Source organism: Marmota flaviventris, chromosome X, assembly GCF_047511675.1.
Source record: "Marmota flaviventris isolate mMarFla1 chromosome X, mMarFla1.hap1, whole genome shotgun sequence".
In the NCBI taxonomy this organism is placed as follows: domain Eukaryota; kingdom Metazoa; phylum Chordata; class Mammalia; order Rodentia; family Sciuridae; genus Marmota; species Marmota flaviventris.
Window position 1 is genome coordinate 39,763,125 of NC_092518.1, and position 23,262 is coordinate 39,786,386.

Sequence of the window (23,262 nt, forward strand, 5' to 3'; positions counted from 1 at the left end):
CGCCTGGGTTGGGCCAAGGACCTGGAATGGGGACTTTCCCAGGGCCTGTTGGGAGGAATCTGAACTGAAAGAATTTCTCTGGGATTCTGGCACCAAATCCCTGGAATGGAGACAAAAGGATCTGGGATGGAGGGGAGGAGTGAAAGCCTGGGGGAGGGGTTTGACTTCAGCTCCCACAGAATAGGTCCACGGTCTGAGGAGCATGGGAACTAGGGCTGCCCTACTGGGGCCAGAGCCCGCTTTGTGAGCAGCAAGGCGAAGGCTGCTGTAGGAGTCCCCTTACTTGAGCTGGGGGTGTGGGGGTCCCCCGGCAGCGGCGGTGGCAGGTGGCGGCACGTCCTGGCTGGGTTTCTGGGCCAGCTGTGGTTTGGCAGGACGTCCAGCGGGACCTGGGCCGCTAGGCCTGGGCTGCTGCGTGGTGGGTGGCCCAGTGCGGGGTCCGGGACCTGCCTGGCTGGCCTGGCGTGTAGGACCAGCAGGGCCTGGGGGTTTCTGGGGAGGGCCTTGGCGCTGCGGCCCACCGGGTGGGGCCCCTGAGGCCTTTGGTGGAGCTGGACCAGAGACAGATGTTTGGCGGGTAGCCTGTGGGGGGCCTGCCTGGCGCTGGGGAGATGGGGAGGCAGGTGGGCGGGCTGCTGGAGGCGCCCCAGGGCCTCCTGCCACTGGCCGGGATTGGCGGCCTTGACCCTGGGTCATCTGTGTGGCCTGGGATGCGGGCTGCTGGGGTGCGGATGTGGGACTTGGTAGGCGCTGAGGCAGAGGGCTGCCAGCTGGGGGTCCAAGGCCCGAAAGGTGCTGCTGGCCCTGTGGTGGAGGGCGCTGTTGCAGTGGGGGGCCCTGGCGCTGGGGCCCTGGGCCAGGCTGTGGAGGGCCACCTAGGGGACAGAGAGAGAAGGCACATATGAGAGGGAGCAGTGAAAGGTGGGGTCTACTTGAGACCAGAGGGGCTGAGAAAGCCTGCCCTCACTTACCCTGGGGCGGAGGTCGCTGCTGAGCTGGAGGCCCTGCAGGCTGCTGGGAGGTCTGGCGGCCCAAGGGCAGGGCCCCTGGGGATGGAGTCTAGGCAGAGGAATGGAGAAGACAGGTTAAACATAGTTACCAACCTATGGAGCACCAGCCAAGTCAGGGTGACATGGGTTCCCTCTTTGCTGGGTATTGCCCCTTTTGTGGCCAGATGAGGAGATATGGGGTTTTGAGGCTCCCACCCCATACTCAGGGTAGAGAAGCACTCAGGGAAGTCAGGGTAGCAGTGATTTATCATTTTTTAAAACAACTGGCAGTTGTAGCCACATGTGCATTAAGGTGATGCTAGTTGAACCTCTGGTTATAAAGTTTTAATTCCTACACAATTGCCAGCCTCTGCCATGTTAACAAAACTGATTATGCTCTGCCATCTTAGCCTACTGATTATGGGTTCAGTGGGGTATCTTGACCAAGGGCTGGCCTCCCTGCCAGTAGCTCAATACCAAGGGCCTTACCTGGCTGTGGGAGCCCCTGCCAGGGGAGGCATCCCTCTGCCGCTGCCGGGGCAGGGCCTGAGCCATCTTGTTGACCACGAGTTCCACAATGAGCTGCTTATCTTCATCCTGGTGGTCACCTATAAGAGGCATGGAGGATCCCACCACCTGGGGGATGAAAAGGGATCCAGTGAGTGGCGAGGCAGAAAGTGCATGTGAGGTGACAGTGACAATACTTTTGCTTGGCAAAAGCAAGGCACTGCAAGGAAGTAAGCTCCAGTTTCTAAGTGGCCTTGATTATTCCCTGTGAGGAGGGCTTGTCTGTTATGAGGCACCTGACAGCTTCCTAGGTACATTAGAGCAGGGTCTGCAAATCAGGGCCCTTGGGCCAAATCTGGCCTGGCGTGCTGCCTGTTTTTGTATGGGCTGTAAGCCAAGGATGGTACCAGGGATTGAAGCCAGGGGCACTTAACCACTGAGCCACACACCCCCAGCCCTTTTTTATATTTAAAATTTTTTTTTAGTTGTAGATGAACATAATACCTTATTTTATTATATTTATGTGGTGCTGAGGATCGAACCCAGTGCCTCACTCATGATAGGCAAGCACTCAGCCACTGAACTACAACCCCAGTCCCTCCCCAGCCCTTTTAAAATTTTATTTAGAGACAGGATCTCGCTGAGTTAATTAGGGTCTTGCAAAGTTGCTGAGGCTGGCTTTGAACTCGCGATCCTCCTGCCTCAGCCTCCCGAGCTGCTAGGATTATAGGTGTGCGCCACCTCACCCGGCCTGATATCTTTTAATGGTTGAAAAAAATGAAAAGATTTGATGACATGTAAAAAATAAGAAATTTAAATTTCAGTGTCCATAAACAAATTTTGGACACAAATACATACATTGTATCCCATCATCACACTTAAGGTGTTTACATATTGTCTTTGGCTGCTTTTGCAGAGTTGTGTCATTGCAATAGACCGTGTGGCCAACAAAGTCCAAAATATATACTGTCTGGTTCTTTACAGAAAATGTTTGCCAGTCCCCACTTTATAGTTTGCTAGGTGCTTTGTCTTTTACAACATGCTTCACCATTGGCCCAGTTTCACAGAACAATTTCAAGGTAACTAAGTGCTTTGCCATTCATCAAGATGTCTTGATTCACTGAGCACTTTCTAGTTTAATACGTTTTACCATTCACCAAGGATGTCCAAGTTCACAGAGCAGGTTAGTTTTGGGTTTTTTTGGTTGGTTTTATGGTGCTGGGGATGGCCCATGACCTTGTGCATGCTCCACAAGCACTCCACCACTGACCTACAAACCCCGACCCCAGCTTAGAGTTTAAGTGTTTTGACATTTGCTAGGGATGTCCCAGTTCACAAGGTATTTTACAGTTTACCAAACACATTGTCATTTGCTGAGGACTTTCGGAGCTGCGGAGTGCTTTACAGTTCTGTGTGTTGATGCTATGGATGTGTTCCTCACTCTGTGCCCCACTGATCTCTGGGTGCTCCCACCTCAATGATGTGATCCCTTCCGTCCTTTCCATGCAGTGCTTCCACCGCGCAGATGTCCAGTCCCCCAAAGATCTCCGAGCATGTATCCACCCACAGCTTGTACCTGCCAAGAAGAGGGGCAGGGCAGCCTATCAGCGCTTTGCTCAGGTGGCCACACTCCTGCCCTCCGTCCCCTCCCCCTCCCCCACCCCTCCCTACCCCACCCCCCCCCTCCTCTGAGTTCAGGTGCCCCACCTGTCAGACATGGCGATCTGCTCAAGCATCGCAGAGCCTGTGTTGGTCTTCCAGTTCCCTGACACTGACGTCCTCCTGGAGGACAAGAGAAGAGAGAGTCAGGGGGTCTCTGGGCTGCATGGGACAGAGCAGGGGACCCCTTCCTGAGCGCCCATCTCTCCACTCACATGTAAGCTTTGTAGTTCTGCCCAATCTTCTGGACACGCACATCATATTTGGCATCAATGAAGGGCTCAGCAGTGGCATATGTCTTGGTCAGCGCCACAACACTTGCAATGTCCTGAAAGTCGTGCTGGTTGTCCACTTTGACCTATGGGCATAGGGGTGGGGATCAGGACAGCAGTGGGGAGTGGGTGCTCCTGGAGTGGTGTGTACACATGACACACAGTACATGAAAATTATGTGGGCACTCTAAGGCACTCAAGCATGCATAATTGTGGGTCTCCTGTTTTGTCCATGAGCACAAACACAGAGTTGGGTATATACAACTCTATGAGCAAAAAACCCCCACTAAATTGACCATTTTAAATGGGTAAGTTCTAAGGCATGTGAATTCTTAATAAAGCTGTAAAAAAAATCCTTTGTGTCCATACAGTATGCACATATGGGCAGCCAGACACAGACCTGGTTGTATACACAATATACAAACATAGAAGCGGGACACACTCAAACTTACAAATTACAAGTCTGCTTATACACACACAGACAAAATCAGCTGGATGGCAAGCATACTGGACCCCAAGACCCTGGAACATAAAAAATGACATGGTGCATATTCAGCACAGAGACATGCATACCCACGCAGATACAGTGCTGGAGATGCTAGCATGGTAACAGGACGTACAAAATTGGCTGAACACACATTAAAAAAATTAAAAAAATTAAAAAATAGGCTAACAAAATAGTTGAATATGAGAAAGCAAAAATCTAAATACATGAAGACATCCCAGGACACACTGTCAAACTTACTGGTGTGCACCGAGCTCACAAAGACACATACCTACAAGACCACAGTGCCAGGAGCATTCACAGCAGATACGTGCACACCACGAGCACACACCCCCAGCTGGAAACTCACCTTGCCCATTCCCGAGTGTGCATGCCCCATCTTCACAACCACAGGGTACGTTGTGCTGCTAAGCTGGAGGGGACAAAGGCAGAAGAGGCATGGTCAGGGAAGGAGTGCCAACCACCAAGAGTGAGTTGGTGTTCAGCAACCCCATCCAGCATGAGCCACAGTATGAGCATTTTGCAGAAAAGGTGGGTTAGACCCAGTTGGGCAGCAGCTGGGAGTCACACAGCATCTCCAAGCCCAGATTCAAACCCAGTCCTGCCTGCCTGTCCCTCCCTCCACCCACTAAGTCCCACACTTCCTGCCCCTGGTTTCCCAGGGCAAGGCATGGGATGAGGGTGGGGGACTTTCCCAGAAAAGAGAAAGTTTGTTTTTATAGTGGATGGATGACAGTGAGGTGAGTATGCATGTGTGTATGGGGGTGTGGTGGTTAGCATGTAGCAATCGGACCTCTCAGCCAAGCATTGTATGTAAGCCTCATCCACACACGTACACAACTTACGAGACACACAAACCTTCAGACTTGATCTACCCAGCCAAACCCAGAGATGCTCAAGCATGTTGAGAAGACCAACCAACGTATGCCCAAAGCACACCTAACTCCGGGGCTGCAGAGACCCACATAGTCATTCCCCACAAGGCCATTCTGCCATCCAGGGGCTCAAAACATGGACAGAAGCCAGTACTCCTGGACTCAAACACACATCGGCTCCCTTGCCCAAACCTGACTGACAGAGAGATGCACAGATCCTTTGGGTCACTCATACAATACAGAGGCTCACACAATTTTTCAGGCACATGCAACAGAACTGGGCATATATTCAACACTTACAGGCACACATGGAACACTCCTAGTCACATGCACAACCAATAGAAGGATCTACACAACAAACAGGAGGTGCATACACTTCTAGGTCTTCACATAACCAGAGCTCCATAACATAGACCCAGGCCACACTCTGGGGCACACAAAAAGTATATCAAGACACACACACACACAACATGCCTTGCCATATGTGAAACACAGATGTATGCACAATCAGAGATATCCACAACTCTCCTAAGTTTACAGACAACACTGCTGGGCATTCGCACACACATTTAGGCACCACAGCACATGGGCACTTGTGCAGGGCCCCTGCCTCCTGCTGACAGGGTAGAGATGGCATTCCCGGAGGGGCTGCTGGGGCGGTGGTGGTTCCCAGTTCCCGACAGGCACAGGAAGCTGGCAGACTCAGGGTGACCAATTGACCTTCAGGCTTTACCCTCCCTCTGCACCCCTCCTTCCTCATTTCTCAAATGACTGGCGTCACTGGAGGGGGGGAGGGGGACTCAGGCATGGTGTTGAGACTGCGGATGGGGGGTGGGGTGAGAGGAATCCTCCAGGCATCATGCCAGAGAAACAATCAGACGCATGTGTGACACTCTACTCAGGCAGACGCATAGCACACACCAGTGGACGATGCATTCATGATTGCATACGTGACCTACAACTCCCAGAAGCAAACAGCAAAAAAATAATCAGGCACACCTGACTCTCAGGGATGGGCTTACAACACACAGAGGGGCACACATGCAACTCCCAGCAGCAGAAATATAGCAGAGAGCTGTGTGCGCACATGCGTAACCAGCTCCGCTTGCCAAGGTTTCTAGGTCTTTTTCATAAACCGTCCTTGCTTCCCCTGGACCTGAGCCTGAACACAATGCTGTGGATATGTGTAAGTATGTACCCTTTCAGGTACACACTGCAGGGGACTTTGGATCCCTAGATTTGAATCTTTCTTTCTTTCTTTCTTTTTTTTTTTGTACCAGACATTGAACCCAAGGGTGCTTTACCATGGAAACACATCCTCTGCCCTTTGTAAATATTTTTTTCATTTTGTTTTAGAGACAGTGTCTCACTGAGTTGCTAATTGCCTTGCTAAGTTGTTGAGGCTGGCTTTGAAATCGTGACCCTCCTGCCTCAGCCTCCCATGCCACTGGGATTACAGGCATGTGCCACTTAGAGTCTTGCTCTGTTGCTCAGGCTGGTCTTGAACTCCCGGACTCGTTTGATCCTCCTAGCTGGGTGCAGTGGTACACAACTGTAAACCCAGCTACTCAGAAGGCTGAGGCAGAAGGATGGCAAGTTCAAGGCCAGCCTCAACAACTTAGGGAGAGGGCTGGGGATGTGGCTCAAGCAGTAGCGCACTCGCCTGGCATGCGTGTGGCCTGGGTTTGATCCTCAGCACCACATACAAACAAAGATGTTGTGTCCGCCGAAAACTAAAAAATAAATATTAAAATTCTCTCTCTCTCTAAAAAAAAAAAAAAACAGTTTAGGGAGATCAGAGTTGGGGCTGTAGATCAGTGGTAGAGCACCCCTGGGTTCAATCTCCAGTAACACAAAAACCAAAAACAAAAAAATCAAGGGATCCTCCTTTCCACCTTAGCCTCCCCAGTAGCTGGGACTTTCAGGCAGGCACCAATGGGCCCAGCTTCCATACTTGAATCTTGGCCTCTCCTCTGCCTAAGGCCATTTGACATCCCAGATAGTTTGGTTAACCCTTCTGGGACTCAGTTTCTTGTTGTGTACAATGGGCACAATCAGACCAAGCACTTGGTACATTGTGGGGATCATCCCTTGTATACATGACAACTGGTCCCTTTGGGCCACCATACCTCTCCAACTCCCCAGATGGTCACAGATCCAGACACCCCTCTGTGAAACCCACATCCACCCCATTTCAAACCTGTGCAATAACCCAGATCCATACAACTCCTCAGAAGTAAATAGTCGGCAAAACTGAGTGCTGACTCAGATTTCAGAGATAAAGAGTTGGCGTCAGAAGCAGGGTCAGTGAGGAACCAAGACAGGACTTTCCCTGTCTTCACTTCTCCCTCAATCCTGCCATGGAGTTACTCAGACCCCTGTCTCATTTACTCTCACTCCCCGACTTTCACAATCAGCTTCTACAAATTTTTGGTTTTCTTTCCTTCCTCCTTTTATTGTCCCTCCAATGTAGTCATTTCTTCACCCTCATTCCTGGGCAGATGGCTCGACCCCTATTGTGTCTCAGTTTCCTCATTGTGTAATGAGTATATGAACCGTATCTAGGGGGATGTCGGGAAGAGTATCAGCTAGCATTAATGAACAAGGAGGTGGGTCACGGGGACTGATTGAAAGAGATAATGTACATACAATGGCTTCAGAGCACCGCTCATGCACGGTAAACACTCCGTAAGTGCTGATAGTGGTTTGCATTGTGTTGTTGTGGTTATTGAGCTAATCTCCCTAAGTTAACCAAACTTAATTAGCAAGGAGGTAGCAGACAGTGAATGAGATAATTTACACTAAGTCCAAAGCCCACAGTACACAGTAAGTACTCTGTAGGAGGCTGCTGTCATCATCCTCTCATCATTATTGGTCTATCCTCCCTAAATTGACCAAGAATGTTCATCAGCCCTCAGAACCCTCCCCAGGACACCCGGGAATATTCCTGCATCATTGGGAAGCTGGTGGGCAGGGGTTGCCTCATTCCACCCCCCACCAGGGGTGTGGAACAGTTAGTGGGGTAGGGGCAGGACAGGATGGGGTGGGGAACAGGTTTTTACTGACTCACTAACTTCTTTCACCACCATTCACTCAACCCCCCTCCTAATGCTCTCTGATGCTCACCAGCACCATTCCCTGCCTTCCAGTACTGTGCCATACTTGGGTTGGGATCCCAGAGTCACTGAGCCTAGATTCAAACCCAGCCGTGCCTTGTCTCCACTACCTTTATGTCTCATATTTCCTCATTTGTAAAAAGGGAATCCTACTTGTTTCCACCTTCAAGGCTTGTTGTGAGCTTGAAGTGAGATAAATAACTATGCTGATTGCCTGGTACAGAGTCAGTGCTATATAAATGCTATTTGCCTGAGTATGTGCTTTTATTTGTTTTTGTGTTTTTTATTTGATTTGCGGCACTGGGGATGCAACATAGGGATTCATGTGTGCTAAAACTGTTTTGCCACTGAGCTACACCCTGTCTTGTCTTGTTCATGTGTTTTTTGAGAAAGGTTCTAACCCAGGCTGTGGCTCCATGCCGCCTGGTTCCAGTCTCAGTTCTACCATGTATTAACTCTATGTTCTTGCATAGGTTTCATAAATCTTTTTTAAATTTTATTTATTTATTTTTGGTGGTGGTAGTGGTTCTAGGGATTGAACCCAGAGATGCTTTAACACTGAGCTACGTCTACTTTTTTAAAAATATTTTTTTTTAGTTATAGATGGACACAATACCTTTATTTTTATGTGGTGCTAAGGATGGAACCCAGTGCCTCACACGTTCGTGCTAGGCAGGTACTCTACCACTGAGCTACAGCCCCAAACTCTCCACGTCCTTTTTATTTATTTTATTTTTTAAAAATGTTTTTATTAGTTATTGATGGACCTTTATTTATTTATGTGGTGCTGAGACTCAAACCCAGGGTCTCGCACATGCTAAGCAAGTGCTCTACCACTGAGCCACAACCCCAGCCCCTTATTTATTTATTTATTTTATTTTGAGCCAGGACCTTGCTTGTTCGAGCCTCTATCTTAAGATCCTCGTGCTTCAGCCTCCAGGATCACTGGAATTACAAGCATATGCTACCATGCCTGGGAAGTCACGTAACCTCTTGGTGCCTCACTTTCCTCACTTTGTGTTTCTCCCCATTCGCTTGCCTTATCTCCCTCCACCGCTTCTGCTTAATTTGTCCCCTGTCCACCCCCTCACCAGAACGTCAGACACACCAGGAATGGAAGGGGGTTTTATGGGCTCGGCACACAGTTGATGCACAATGTTGAAAGAATGAAATAAGTCGGGCTTCGGCCGTGGGGAATTTGGGAGATGTGGGTGATTGGAGAGAACTGGGCGATTTCAGGGACTTGGCGGACTGTCGCCTCTCCTAGGAGGCCGCTAGGCAGGAATGCTCACGACGTGGAGCTGGGGGAGGGGTGCGGCGGGCGTGGCGGGCGGGAGGAGCGGGCGGGCAGAGGAGGGTGGCTCTTTGGGCTGCCCTGCTCTGATGGTGGGCGGATGAGTAATAACATCCAGGAAGCCTGCAGGCCTGTGATTTCCTCGCCAACCCCGCCCCTCGCGTGGTGGACATTTATCCTCTACCGCTCAGGCCCTGCCGCCATCGCCGCAGACCCAGCGCCTAGAGATACAGCGAGGTAAGCGGAGATCCGTCTGTCCTGGTGGGGCTGGGGCTGGGCCCGACTGGATCCTGTCCGTGTGCTGGCTGCTGACCTTTCTACTCGGGTGCCAGATACTCTGCCTGGCCTGCGAGTACCAGGACCCTGTGCTGGTTGGGGATGAGAGGGGGCACGTAAAGGGGGCATCTGGAATTCTGCCCCCCAAACCGGCACTCCAAACTCCCTTGAACCCCTGGCATCCACCCCCAGCTTCCCCAAACCCATGACCCCCTAATACCACAAAGTCTCCCCAGCCTTCCAACTCCCTGGGATCCACTCATTGCCCCACTAAGTCCCCCACTCCAAACCTCTGCATTCCCTAAACTCTCCCTATCCCCAAACTCCTCCTTCCCCAAACACCTAAATCTCAAAACTTCCTCTGCCCTCACATCCCCCAAGTACCTCCATCACCTTTAGCCCCCCACCACTTCCCCTAACCCATTGGACTCCCAAATTCCCCCAGCTCCCTAAAACCCAACCTCCTCCCAATTCAACTCTTTAAAATCCCCAGCCACCTATATCTCAATATGCATAACCCCTGACCTCCCCCAAACTCTTCTAGACCACAATATCCAAATTTCTCCCCACCAAACTTTTCAGCTTCCAGACTTTCCCAACCCCCTTAAATCCTCAAACTTCCCAGGCCTCTTATTCACCAAATGACAACCTCCAAATTCCCCAACTCAGTCCCCTAAATCACTTGAACTCCACAAATTCCTAAACTCTCCCAACTCTAAATCCCCACACTCCTCTGTGCTCCCCAACTCTCTTAAGATCCCCAAACTTCCCAACATCTCAGGCCCAAATCCCAGTCCCATAATTCTCCCTCCCCAGGCTGCCAGGGGTCAGCAGATCAGCTGGGCTGGGGGCCACCTGATGCTTCTCTCCCCTACAGAAACTACCATGGCCCCTTTTGTACCCCTGGCCTCTGGCATCCTGTTGTTGCTGTCACTAATAGCCCCCAGCTGGGCCTGCACCTGTGCCCCACCCCACCCACAGACAGCTTTCTGCAACTCCGATGTTGGTGAGTTTGACCCCTTCTCTACCCACACACTCTGCTTAGCTTTCCCTCTCAGTCCAGAGGATCTCACAATGGTGGTTAACTCTAGAAAAATTCAGCTCACCCCTGCATATCTCTGTTGTGGCCACAATAGCATCCTGATTTCCATGGGTACATCATGTCCAAACACCTCAGCCTTTGTGCTGGCTGCTCCTTCCACTGGTACACCCTTCCCCTCAGGTATCCAAATGGATGACTGCCCCAAAAGTCACCTTCTGGGGTGGATTTACCTGAACATCCCGATTAAAATGTTAGCTCTTGCCCCCTAGTCCTGATCCTCTGTTAAAGACAGATTATTCAGGACCATCCCAGTAGGTAAGGGACCATGGCAAGGGAATTTTGCAGAAGGGAAATAGATTGGTTTCAACTCCCAATATAGCATGGGTAAATGGGAATCTATAGCCAATGATCAATTTAGAGGTCAGTTAATGGAACATCACTAAGAGAAAACATCAGGAGTAAGGGAGTGGACTTCTGACCTAACAATGTTCTTGCTGAAGACAGGCCAGTGTGATCAGACATCATGGGGGGATGGGGGAAGAATGAGGAACCCCCATCAGATATTGAGGGGAGTTAAATGAAGGTGGGGTAAACTGACTTAGCAGGGTTCTTTCCTTAAACTGAATTTTACAAGAAAGTGAACAGATGGGCCTGGGAGAACATTCAGGAACCTGACTCAAGTTTGGTCAAGCAAAGAATCTTTGTCGCCTCTTTACCCAGCTCTGTAATTCCCAATTGCCCTTAACATCTTCTAATTCCACAAATTTATTTATTTTGTTTCTTTTTAATCTGTCTCCTAGGTAGAATGTGAAGGGACTTCAGTGTTTTGTTCACTGTTGTATCTTTAAAGCCTTGAACAGTGCCTGACATGCAGTAGGCAATCTGAAATATTTGTTGGGTGCATGAACAGATGAATATACAAATGAAAAAGGCTTAAAGTAGTGCCTGATGAAGATTAGAACTTCAATACATAGATGAATCAACTAACAGATGTATAAATCACTTAGCATGCTGTCTGGCACTCATTAATCCCTATTTGTATCTGTGCTTTACTGGTATTAATATGATGATGATTTTTTTTGGTTAATGCTGTTCCTTTGACTCCTTTCCTTCCCCTCCTCTCCTGCAGTCATAAGAGCCAAGTTTATGGGGCTCCCAGAAGTCAACCAGGACATGGCTTACCAGCGTTATGAGATCAAGATGACAAAGGTATCCCCCTGCCCCCTCCCTAGCAGTCCCCAACATCTTCCTCCTCCTCAAAACAGAAGCCTCCTGCCACAGCGGGTTGGTGAGGAAATTGTGATCTGGGGAATTAGGTAGATGACTTCAGGGAAGAACGACGAGTGGGAGGATTATGTCAGTAAAAGAGACTCTTCCCCTCATCCATCAACAGATGTTCAAAGGCTTCCAGGCCTTGGGGCCTGCCGCTGACATCCGGTTCCTCTACACCCCCGCTATGGAGAGCGTCTGCGGATACGTCCACAGCTCCCAGAACCGCAGCGAGGAGTTTCTCATCGCGGGTGAGGCTCCACCCCTTCGCCCTGGGCCACACCAACCCGTTCTCAGAAGCTGCCCAGCAACCGGGTGGGGGTGAGGCTTTGAAAGGAATGGTCTCAGTTGAAATTGGGACCGCCCCAATTTCAGCCTATCAGAAGGCTGAGACTTTGCCTAGTTGGGGGGTCTGTATGCCCAGGGCGCCAATCAGATGTCGTCCTGTCTCCTGACCGAGCCAATCAAAAGCTGCCTGTTGGTTCCCCCCCTCCCTCCCAGGACAACTGCAGAATAAGCTCTTGCACATCACCACCTGCAGTTTCGTGGCTCCCTGGACCAGTCTGAGCCCAGCTCAGCGCAAGGGCTTCACCAAGACCTACAGTGCTGGCTGCGAGGCATGCACAGTGAGTGCCTGAGCTCTGCCTTCCACCGGGACATTGTTCTTGGGGTTCTTTCCCAAACCGTGGGCTCATTTCTTGCCCCCTCCACTGGCTATTCCTTGTCCTTATATCTGCTTCCCAAACCCATGAGCTGTCCCTGCTCTCTCTTGCTACTTCCCCAAACCTGAGATTGCTCCCTTGGAAATTCTGGTTTATCCTCTGCCCTGTGTCTGATAACCTTGGGACTGCCTGCTCCTTGACGTCTTTACCTGCCCCTCTAACTCTCCCTGGTGACTATTCTGTAATCCCACTTCCAGTTCCCGACCCCTGGGAGATATATATATATATATATATATATATATATATATATATATATTTTTTTTTTTTTTTTTACTTCCCTAGAACATCTCCAACAACCCAAAGTGTTGTTTTCCATACCTACCAACTCTCCCCAACGCATCTCATTCTTGCCTTGCAGTTGACTGATCTACTCGCCAGGTGCATTACATTGACCTGGCTATTCTAAGACTGTTCCTTGATACCCCCGGATGTCCTGTGATCCCAACGACTGAGAGGCCCTACTACCTATCTTATGCTTAAATTCCCTGCACACCTGCTCTTCCCTACTACTGCCAGTTGTTCCTTGCCCCATGGGAAAATTCCCCAGTCTGCCTGACTGATCCCAAGCGACTATTTCCTAACCACTTTTCTAGTACAATGATCCTTTCACTGGCTTCCTGTTCCCCCAAGGGAAGGGTCTCTTCCTGGGTCTCTCCAGCAGCTCAAGATTGCAAGGCGAAGAGGGGAATGTTCTCCACAGGAGGGAGGAGGAGAAGGAGAAGCCCTCAAAGGTGAACCTCTCTCTTCTCTTTCAGGTGTTTGCCTGTTCATCCATTCCCTGCAAACTGGAGAAAGACACTCAGTGCTTGTGGACAGACCAGCTCCTCGATGGCTCTGAGAAAGGATTCCAGAGCCGTAACCTGGCTTGCCTGCCCCGGGAGCCAGGGGTGTGTACCTGGCAGTCCCTACGATTCCGGATGGCCTGAAGCCTGCCTCCAGTGGAAGCTGAAGCCCACATGGTGTTTGCCCCCTTCCAACTCCCAACTTTTTTTTCTCCAAGATGATGAAATAAAGAGCTACCACTCAGCAGACACTGTCTCTGTAGTGCTTGGGAACAAACCCATGTTAGTGATGAACTGGTGGGGGTACCCTGGGACCAATGAGGCAGGGAGGGATGCAAGATGTTGGGTTTGGGGCTGGAGGTGTAGCTCAGGGGAAGGGTGCTTGCTTAACATGCACAGGCCCTGGATTCCACACTTAGCAAAAAAAGAAAATGTTGGGGTTTTATATTTTACATAAAAGTTTATGTATTGGTAATAATATTTTTTTTGGTACTGGGGATTAAACCCAGGGGCTCTTAACCACTGAGCCACATCTTCAACCCTTTTTATATTTTATTTGAGACAGGGTCTCACTACGTTGTTTAGGGCCTCACTAAGTTGCTGAGGCTGGCTTTGAACATGTAATCCTCCTACCCCAGCCTCCTGAGTCACTGGGATTACAGGCATGTGTGACAGCTCCTGGCAATAATCTCAACATTGGCCTTAGAACTGCTGATCTGCAACATCAGTAATAGTTATTTAATGTGCATAAACAATTCCAACTTAATAAATAGTTTCTCTACTCAACACTTTAAAATATTTTACTATAATGATTTCTAATTCCTATTTGCCCAGGACTCTCTAGTTAATAAGTTATCCCACAGCTGTAAATTCCCCTATTCACAAATCTCAGCAGTTCACAAACTCCTTGACAAAAGCCCAATCAATTGGAAAAAGCTCTCAGGCATTCTCCTGATGTTTGTTCAGTAGGATTCCCCACCCAAACCTTTGTCATGTCCCCACCCTTAGGCTTTGTAGTATAAATCTGTCTTGAGTAAAAGGGTCCCCACTGTAACCCAGCCAGGGAAGAAGGGGTAGCCCTGGCCCTCCATCCATGGCCTGCAGAAGATTCCTTACTTAGGGGTTATTTGGAGTATAGAAGAGGTTGGATGGAGAGAAGGTATCTCCAAGCTTTGTTCTAATCTCCCCTCCCTTTTCCTCCTCTCTATACTCTTCTGACCAACTCTGGAGGAAACTGTGACAGCAATTTAGTGCAGGTAGAGTTCATAATCTGGAACAACCAGATGTATCAGCCCATAACCTCTACACTCCTTCCCCATGCAGCTGTCTCCTCATCTAAACAGGTCTCTGGACCTGACTCTCACTTTTCTGGCTCATCTTCCTACATAGAACCTGGGTCTTGGTGGTGCATGCCTGTAATCCCAGTGACTCAGGAAGCAGAAGCAGGAGGATCTAATTTTGAGCAGCATCAGCAACTTAGCAAGACCCTATCTGAAAAGGGGTGAGGATATAGCTCAGTTGTGCCCTTGGGTTCAATCCCTAGCACTGCAAAAAAAAAAAAAATGAAACAAGTCAAAAAACTGAGTGAGAGACCCTCCAAACACTCCCTTCCTAGGTCTCCTTGTTCCTGCAGTTGGGCCTAGGCTCTGCTAAGCCCTTCCCAGTCCTTGCATCCCGCCTATAGTATCCAAAGGTCCTGACTCAAGGGAGGCCATAGGAGTCAGAATTTCAGATTGGGGCAAACACTCAGTGGAACACCCAAGTTGGCCCTTAAAAAAGGTGATAAGTTATCCCACAGTTGTGAATTCCTCTATTCACAAATCTCAGCAGTTGATAAACTCATTGACAATGGACTATCAATTGGCAAACAGCTCTCAGGCACTGTCCTGATGCTTGTCCAGTGAGGATTCCTGACCCAAACCTTTGTCACTGTCCCCACCCTTAGGTGAATGGGGAAAATATGTCTTCTTTGGTGGAAAAAAAAATCCCCCCCTCAAATTCTCTCCCATCCAACTACATGTTGCTCCTACCAATAAGAATGCGAGTCTTGGGTTGGGGGCATGCAGCTCAGTGGTAGAGTACTTGCTTAGGATGCTCAAGACCCTGGATTCAATCACCAGTAGTGAAAAAAAAACAACAGGTCTCCTCTAGGGTATCCTGAGTCACCAAGCATGGACCCCTCTGTCCTCTGTGGTCCTGCTGCAGAGATTTCTATACTCGTAGGAGGTTACCTAGGCCCAAATTATGCACTGGATCAGGATGGGCAGATTTTAAATACCTACTTGCCTTAGGAGGGAACATCCATTGCAGTAACAATATCTGTGTCTCCCCAGGGGATTGGCCCCCAGTCTACTAAAAGGAGCAAACAGCAGCCTTTGCTGAATGATGTAACTCCAAGGGAAAGGCCTGGGTCCTGTTTTGGCCCTAGTGACCTTGTTGCTGACAGTGAGACTTCAATAGCTCCTGATAATTCACTAAACCTTAGTACCAACTCCCTGCACTTTTGAGTTGCTCTATGATTTCAGGGCTCATTCTTTGAGCCCTCAGCTATCCTAGCCCTGGGGAGGAAGGTGCAGTAGAAGGTGGCAGGGGAAGGATAGAACCCAGTGTGGTGATCATTCTGATAGCCAGTTTACCCCACAGATGGGTCCTGTACCCAGACCCAGTCCAGCATGGACACTGCTGACTAGTACTTCAGTGTACATGGAGACCAGAACAGCATACAAGGCTACCTCCTCAAGAGAACTGGCACAAGCTCCTGGCAGGATCTGCAGTCCTGGGATAATCACACCCCCACCACCCTTCTAGAAAATCCATTAAAGTGAACAGCCCCCAAGCATTCAGTGTGTCTCTGTGTGAATCTTTTTGGAGACTATGATGGCCAAGAGGAAGCATGTGGAGGAGTCACAGTAATATGAGGTGTGCAGCATGAGATCTAGCTCAGGGTAACTTGGGGACTGGCCCTTCCCTTACCTGAGCCTCAGTCTTCCTGCTTAAAAAATGGGAATCACAGCCCAGTGCAGTGGCACATGCCTGTAATCCCAGTGGCTTGGGAGGCTGAGGCAGGAAGATCTCAAGTTCAAAGCCAGCCTCAGCAAAAGCAAGGCTCTAAGTAACTCAGTGAGACACTGTCTCTAAATAAAATAAAAAATAGGGCTGGGGATGTGGCTCAGTGGTAAGTGCCCCTGAGTTCAATCTCTCTGGAACCAAAAAAAAAAAAAAAAAGGGTATCACCAATCCCCAAAAAACCAAAGGCCAAATGTTCTCTCTGATATGCAGATACTAATACCCAATAAGGGGGTGGAGGGAAGAATACAAGTTCATTGGATTAAACAAAGGGGAATGAACAGAAGGGAGGGGGGATGGGAATAGGAAAGACAATGGAATGAATCAGACATAACTTTCCTATGTTCATATATGAATACACGACCAGTGTAATTCCACTTCCTCTACAACCACAAGAATGGGAAGTGATACTCCATGTATGTATAATATGTCAAAATACATTCTATTGTCATGCATATCTAAAAAGAACAAATAAAAATGGGCATCACTTCTCTACCCAGAGTCCTTCAGAGGTTGAAGGATGATTATGAGGAGTATTTGCCCTTGAATATTTTTCAGGGTTCCATCCTGAGCACCACACATGTGCAAACAACAGACAAACAAACAATCTCTCATAACAAAAACTTAATGTGCAATATTACTGACAGTGACTTAATTTCTAGACAGGCAGTGTAGTATACTGATTAAGACCATGAACCCTGGGCTAGGGTTGTAGCTCAGTTGGTAGAGTGCTTGCCTCACATGCACAAGGCCCTTGATTCAATCCCCAGCACCACAAACAACAACAAAAAGCCATGAACCCAGGAGGTTGGTCATCTGCACTTAAATCCTGTCCCTGCCATGTCCTAGCTCTACGTCCTTGGGGAAACCATATGCCATTCTATGCCTCAGTTACCACATCTGTAAAATAGGGATAAAGAGTGTGTCCAACTCATAGTGACAATGTGCTTATTAAATGAGATCATATAGCAGTTATAAGTAGTATTTATAGTAAGTATAAATTAATATGTAACTTTAGTAGTGATAATTTTTTTTGTGGTGGTGGGTATTGAGCCTAAGGGCACTCTACTCTGAGCTATAGCCCCAGCCCCTTTTTTACACTTTTTTTCTTCTTTTTTGGTACCGGGGATTGAACCCAGGAACACTTAAACACTGAGCCATATCCCCAGACCTTTTTCATATTTTATTTAGAGACAGGGTCTCACTGACTTGCTAAGTGCCTTGTTAAATTGCTGAGGCTGGCTTTGAACTTGCAATCTTCCTACCTCAGCCTCCCAAGTTGCTGGGATTACATGCATGTGCCACCACACCCAGCTCCTTTCTTACTTCTATTTTGAGACAAGATTTCACTACATTGCTGAGGCTGGCCTCAAACTTACAATCTCCTACCTTAATTTACCAAGTCACTGGGATTACAGATGTGTGCCCCAATGATAATTCTTATCAGTATTGCTTATTACAATATTACAAATAATACTTGATATTAGAAATAGTATATAGGGGCTGGGATGTGGCTCAAGCGGTAGCGCGCTCCCCTGGCATGCGCAGGGCGCTGGGTTCGATCCTCAGCACCACATAAAAATAAAATAAAGATGTTGTGTCCACTGAATACTGAAAAATAAATATTAAAAAAATTCTCTCTCTCTCTCAAAAAAGAAATAGTATATAAAACTGAAAATAAGGTATATTAGTAGCAACAATTTGATGCACTCTAGAAATCTTAGTTTAACTTACACCCATAGCACAAGAATTAATAACAAGAATCAACAAATGGGACTTACTTAAACTAAAAAGTTTTTTCTCAGCAAGAGAAACAATAAGAGAGGTAAATAGGGAGCCTACATCATGGGAACAAATTTTTACTCCTCACACTTCAGATAGAGCCCTAATATCCAGAGTATACAAAGAACTCAAAAAATTAAACAATAAGATAACAAATAACCCAATCAACAAATGGGCCAAGGACGGGAACAGACACTTCTCAGAGGAGGACATACAATCAATCAACAAGTACATGAAAAAATGCTCACCATCTCTAGCAGTCAGAGAAATGCAAATCAAAACCACCCTAAGATACCATCTCACTCCAATAAGATTGGCAGCCATTATGAAGTCAAACAACAACAAGTGCTGGTGAGGATGTGGGGAAAAGGGTACTCTTGTACATTGCTGGTGGGACTGCAAATTGGTGCGGCCAATTTGGAAAGCAGTATGGAGATTCCTGGGAAAGCTGGGAATGGAACCACCATTTGACCCAGCTATTGCCCTTCTCGGACTATTCCCTGAAGACCTTAAAAGAGCGTACTACAGGGATACTGCCACATCGATGTTCATAGCAGCACAATTCCCAATAGCTAGACTGTGGAACCAACCCAGATGCCCTTCAATAGATGAATGGATAAAAAAAAAATGTGGCATTTATACACAATGGAGTATTACTCTGCACTAAAAAATGACAAAATCATGGAATTTGCAAGGGAAATGGATGGCATTAGAGCACATTATGCTAAGTGAAGCTAGCCAATCCCTAAAAAACAAATGCCAAATGTCTTCTTTGATATAATGAGAGCAACTAAGAACAGAGCAGGGTGGAAGAGCAGGAGGAAAAGGTTAACATTAAACAGAGACATGAGGTGGGAGGGAAAGGGAGAGAAAAGGGAAATTGCATGGAAATGGAAGGAGACCCTCATTGTTACACAAAATTACATATAAGAGGTTGTGAGGGGAATGGGAAAAAAAACAAGGAGAGAAATGAATTACAGTAGATGGGGTAGGGAGAGAAGATGGGAGGGGAGGGGAGGGGGGATAGTTGAGGATAGGAAAGGTAGCAGAATACAACAGTTACTATTATGGCATTATGTAAAAATGTGGATGTGTAACCGATGTGATTCTGCAATCTGTATTTGGGGTAAAAATGGGAGTTCATAACCCACTTGAATCTAATGTATGAAATATGATATGTCAAGAGCTTTGTAATGTTTTGAACAACCAATAAAAAAAGATAATAAGAAAAAAAATACCTTACAATCATGATAATCTTGAGATGTTACAAATATTTAATATGCTCATTTGAAATATTATTATTCTTATTGTGATGGCTGCATAATGCTTTCCAGGGTGCATTTCCCTCCACCGACAAATATCAACATTTTCAAAGACATCTGAGAAAACCTATCTCCCACCCTATGATAATGTTCCCCACTATGCAGTCCTCATTGTGGACAAATCCCTCCTTTTATAAATCTCTACTGTTGTCAAGACTACAGATAACAAATCTCTAAGCCCTTGGTAAATCCTTCCTTTGATTAGTCCCCTCTCCTCACTGAGACAAATTCCCTCTTCACAAATACCCCACTAAGAAATATCTTCTTATTCATAAATATTGCATTGCCATCTCCCCATTGATCTCCCCTACTGACAAATCTTCTCATTCACAACTATCCAGCAGGAATCTATTGCCTGCTGATGACCCCAGCCACAAATACCTCTGTTCATAACTATCCACCCATCAGCATTGCACCAGTTGAAACATCTCTCTACTCGTGAATATTTTTTTTCATGAATATTTCTCTATGAAATAATTCCCACTGACAGGCTCTACTGGCAAATCTTCCCATTCACTCATTTTGACCCACGGCATGTCTCTCCATTGTTCAGTAGGAATGATAAATTCCCCCATTCATACCTGCCCAGCAAAAGGCTCCATTGATGAGCCCTCTCATCAGTGTCAAGTCTTTCCATTTAGAAATTTTCACTATTGATATTTGTATCATCGATAAGCCTGTTTTAGAAAATCTATTCAGCCTATCACAGTGGTGCATGCCTATAATCCCAGTGATTTGGGAGACTGAGGCAGGTACAAGTTTGAGGCCAGATCAGGCTATTTATCAAGGACTTAAGAAACTCTGAGTAACCCTGACTCAAAAATTAAAGCATAAAATAAAAATAGCTGGTGATGTGGCTCAGTGGTAAAATGCCCCTGGGTTCAATTCCTAGTGTCAAAATAATAATAAATATATAAAATAAAACTTTTTCTATTCAGAAAAATCTACCTATCCATATATTCTTTATCAATTGCCCCTTCATCCTTAAATAATTCCATTTGGAAAATATTCCTGCTAGAAGAGCTCCCAACACACTACCCCATATGGTGAGCCATCTCTGGCCACTACCCAGTGACAGATGGAGAGGTCAATTTATATAAGACCTGCCTTTCCTTTTTATTAATTGTGAATGACACCAATATCTCACTATTCAGCTCTGGATACCTTCTATGCCAGTAGACGTGCTAAAAATCAGAGAACCAACCCTGATTACACGTAGAACCTCAACTAAAGAAATGGATAGGGCACAAGTTCCTTCTGGATGTAGGGGTGAAGCCTTAGCATTTTGTTTTTGTTTTGGTATGGAGGGTTGACCTCAGGAGAGTTTTACCACTTTCCGTTTCCAGCCCATTTTTTTCAAATATTTTTTTTTAGTTGTAGATGGACATAACACTTTTATTTCACTTATGCATTTTTATGTGGTGCTGAGGATCAAACCTAGGGCCTCACATGTGCAAGGCAAGTGCTCTACCACTGAGCCACAACCCAGCCCCTCCAGCCCATTTTTGAAAAATATTTTTTAGATGTTAATGAACCTTTATTTTATTCATTTATCTGTGTGTGGTGCTGAGAATCAAACCCTGTGCCTCACACATGCTAGGCAAGTGCTCTACCACTGAGCCACAATTGCAGCTCAAATTCAGCCCATTTTTTATTTTTAATTTTGAGACAGGGTCTCACTAAGTTGCTGAGGTTAGCCTTGAACTTGCAACCCTCCTGCCTCAGCCTCTTTAGTCATTGGGATTATAGGCATGTGCCAATGTACCTGACTAAGCCTGAGTTTTTTTTTTTTTAAAGGAAGATTGATTGAAAGTTGGTTTAAGAAGCTGTTAGAGCCCAGATATATTCCCAATTACCAATTCCCTGCTCCAGTAGAAGGCTAGAGCTACTAGCCCCTGAGAGGGTAAAAGGGGGCTGGTTCATGTGGGCAGGAATGCCTTAGCTGTACCTCCCAATGTTGACTATTTATCGACCACTGAGCTTGGACCTCCTGCTAAGCCTTTGTGGAGAGCTACACCTCTGACCTAAGGAGGTGAGTCTCCAGACTCAGTGTGCTTTCTCCCCAACACACCCTGGGGGCCTCCCCCTAACCCTAGGAGAGCAATATTGTTAGATAGATGCTCCCAAAATACTCTCATGATTGGGGGTGACATGGACCATGGACATGTCTTGCTTCAATCCCCCATCCTCATGTCCTGCATGCCCCTGCTATGAATCGTATTTTCCTTCTGGCCCATGCTTTGTTCCTGACTCTAAGACCACTCTTGGGCAGTGAAAAGTGCAATTCTTGTGAAGTGCAGGTTTTCATCCCTTGAAGAGACTGGAGGGGATAGAGGTCATGCCTCACTGACACCACACAGCATTATGAGTTCAAAATCACCAGGGTTGGGGGATAGCTCAGTGGTAGAGTGCTTACCTAGCACGCCTGAGGCCCTGGGTTCCATTCCTAGCACTAAAACCCAAACCAAACAAAACCAAAAGCTACTGATAGGACTCAGACCCTAACCCTTAAAACCATAAATGCTTCTCAGTCCCAGTGTTCTCCCCTGTTGTTTCCCCCTCACAGTCTCTAACCAAGGCCTGAATCTCTTATTGATAGAAACACCCCCAAATAAAAGCAGTATTGTTTTATATGTGTTTGTGCATGCGTGTGTGTGTGTGTGTGTGAGAGAGAGAGAGAGAGAGAGAATATCTACCAAGAACAACTGCAGTAACACCCATGAAGAGAGGTTCCTTTAGGAATTTCTCACTGCCAGTCACTCAACCTATCCTCACCCTGTATGAACTCCCTCTGAACCAGCCCAGAAAAAAAGAATTTCCATCTCTGGAGGATTCTTGTCACCAGGTGCCCTAGCTGAAGGTTACTGTACCTCCAATTTCAGTGGACCGCAGCTAATTCCGTTCCCAACCAACAATGTCCTGAATCTTTGAAATTGGCCCCTTGGGGATCACAGTGTGTCCTAGTCAAGGGACATCTGGTCACATCTTAACTGACCCTCAGGGTATGACCTCTGTCTCCTGCAGACTCTTCAGGGGATGAACACCTGACCTTTACAAGATGCAAGAATGTGTCCTTGGAAGGGTCTCAAGGAGAAGCATAAAGAGGGCTTCCTGAATAGCCACAGGAAAGGATGCAACTGGGCCTCAGTGGGTCCCTCAATGTTCCTGCAGTCACAGGTATCCCCTGGCTGCTCCAGCTCATCCCCGTTCTTTCTACTGCCTGCTTCCATTTGCTGTTCCCTGCTTCCTCTTCGTTTTTCTGGCTCCCTGCACCCTGCTTCTCCTGCATGGCCCCTACCCTGCTCCTGCTCCAGTTCTCTATTCCCCACTCCTTGTTCCATCTCCGTTTGTGATTCCCCTTTGTTATTCCCTGTGTGGTTTCACTGTTCCCTGGCCCCTCTGCTTGGCCTTAGTGCCTGATGCCCTTATGACAACAGCATGTGAAGCAGTGCCATGCCTAAATTGCTTCCAGGGGCTTGGCCATTTCCCAGAATCCCAGTCTTGCACAGTGCCCAGAGCGGCATGTGCTTCTCTGAGCACTGGCAAAAAGAACATGAGGGACTGGGGCTGTAGCTCAGCGGTTGAGCGCTTGCCTCACATGTGTGAAGCACTGAGTTCAATCTTCAGGACCACATTAAAAATAAAAAAAAATAAATATATTGTGTCCATCTACAACTAAAAAAATATTAAAAAAAAGAAGGCTGGGGTTGTGGCTCAGTGATAGAGCACTCGCCTAGCACATGTGAGGCCCTGGGTTCGATCCTCAGCACCACATGAAAATAAA

At 47.4% G+C, this 23,262-nt stretch overlaps 2 protein-coding genes across 3 annotated transcripts in view; one reads left to right on the plus strand and one right to left on the minus strand.

Moving 5' to 3' along the window:
- Syn1 (synapsin I) overlaps window positions 1–23,262 on the minus strand; it is a 53,862-nt gene that overhangs the window by 1,726 nt on the left and 28,874 nt on the right. For both annotated transcript variants that reach the window (XM_027927259.2, XM_027927260.2), the window contains exons 6-12: window positions 4,282–4,344; window positions 3,371–3,513; window positions 3,204–3,278; window positions 2,970–3,072; window positions 1,479–1,625; window positions 972–1,059; window positions 284–875 (exon numbers count right to left, since the gene is read on the minus strand). In XM_027927259.2, the coding sequence (XP_027783060.1) occupies window positions 284–875; window positions 972–1,059; window positions 1,479–1,625; window positions 2,970–3,072; window positions 3,204–3,278; window positions 3,371–3,513; window positions 4,282–4,344 (1,211 nt within the window). The remainder of the gene's footprint in view (window positions 1–283; window positions 876–971; window positions 1,060–1,478; window positions 1,626–2,969; window positions 3,073–3,203; window positions 3,279–3,370; window positions 3,514–4,281; window positions 4,345–23,262) is intronic.
- Timp1 (TIMP metallopeptidase inhibitor 1) lies at window positions 9,346–13,555 on the plus strand. The gene is made up of 6 exons (XM_027927262.2): window positions 9,346–9,454; window positions 10,371–10,499; window positions 11,665–11,744; window positions 11,929–12,055; window positions 12,306–12,430; window positions 13,282–13,555. The coding sequence occupies exons 2-6, from the start codon at window positions 10,379–10,381 to the stop codon at window positions 13,450–13,452; spliced, it is 624 nt and encodes a 207-aa protein (XP_027783063.2). The 5' UTR covers window positions 9,346–9,454; window positions 10,371–10,378; the 3' UTR covers window positions 13,453–13,555.

Bases quoted from the DNA above. Each gene is read 5' to 3' on its own strand.
- Timp1 (XM_027927262.2), top strand. From the start codon at position 10,379: ATGGCCCCTTTTGTACCCCTGGCCTCTGGCATCCTGTTGTTGCTGTCA. The intron at 10,500-11,664 runs GTGAGTTTGACC...CCTCTCCTGCAG, and splicing joins TTTCTGCAACTCCGATGTTG to TCATAAGAGCCAAGTTTATG. The intron at 12,431-13,281 runs GTGAGTGCCTGA...CTTCTCTTTCAG, and splicing joins CTGGCTGCGAGGCATGCACA to GTGTTTGCCTGTTCATCCAT.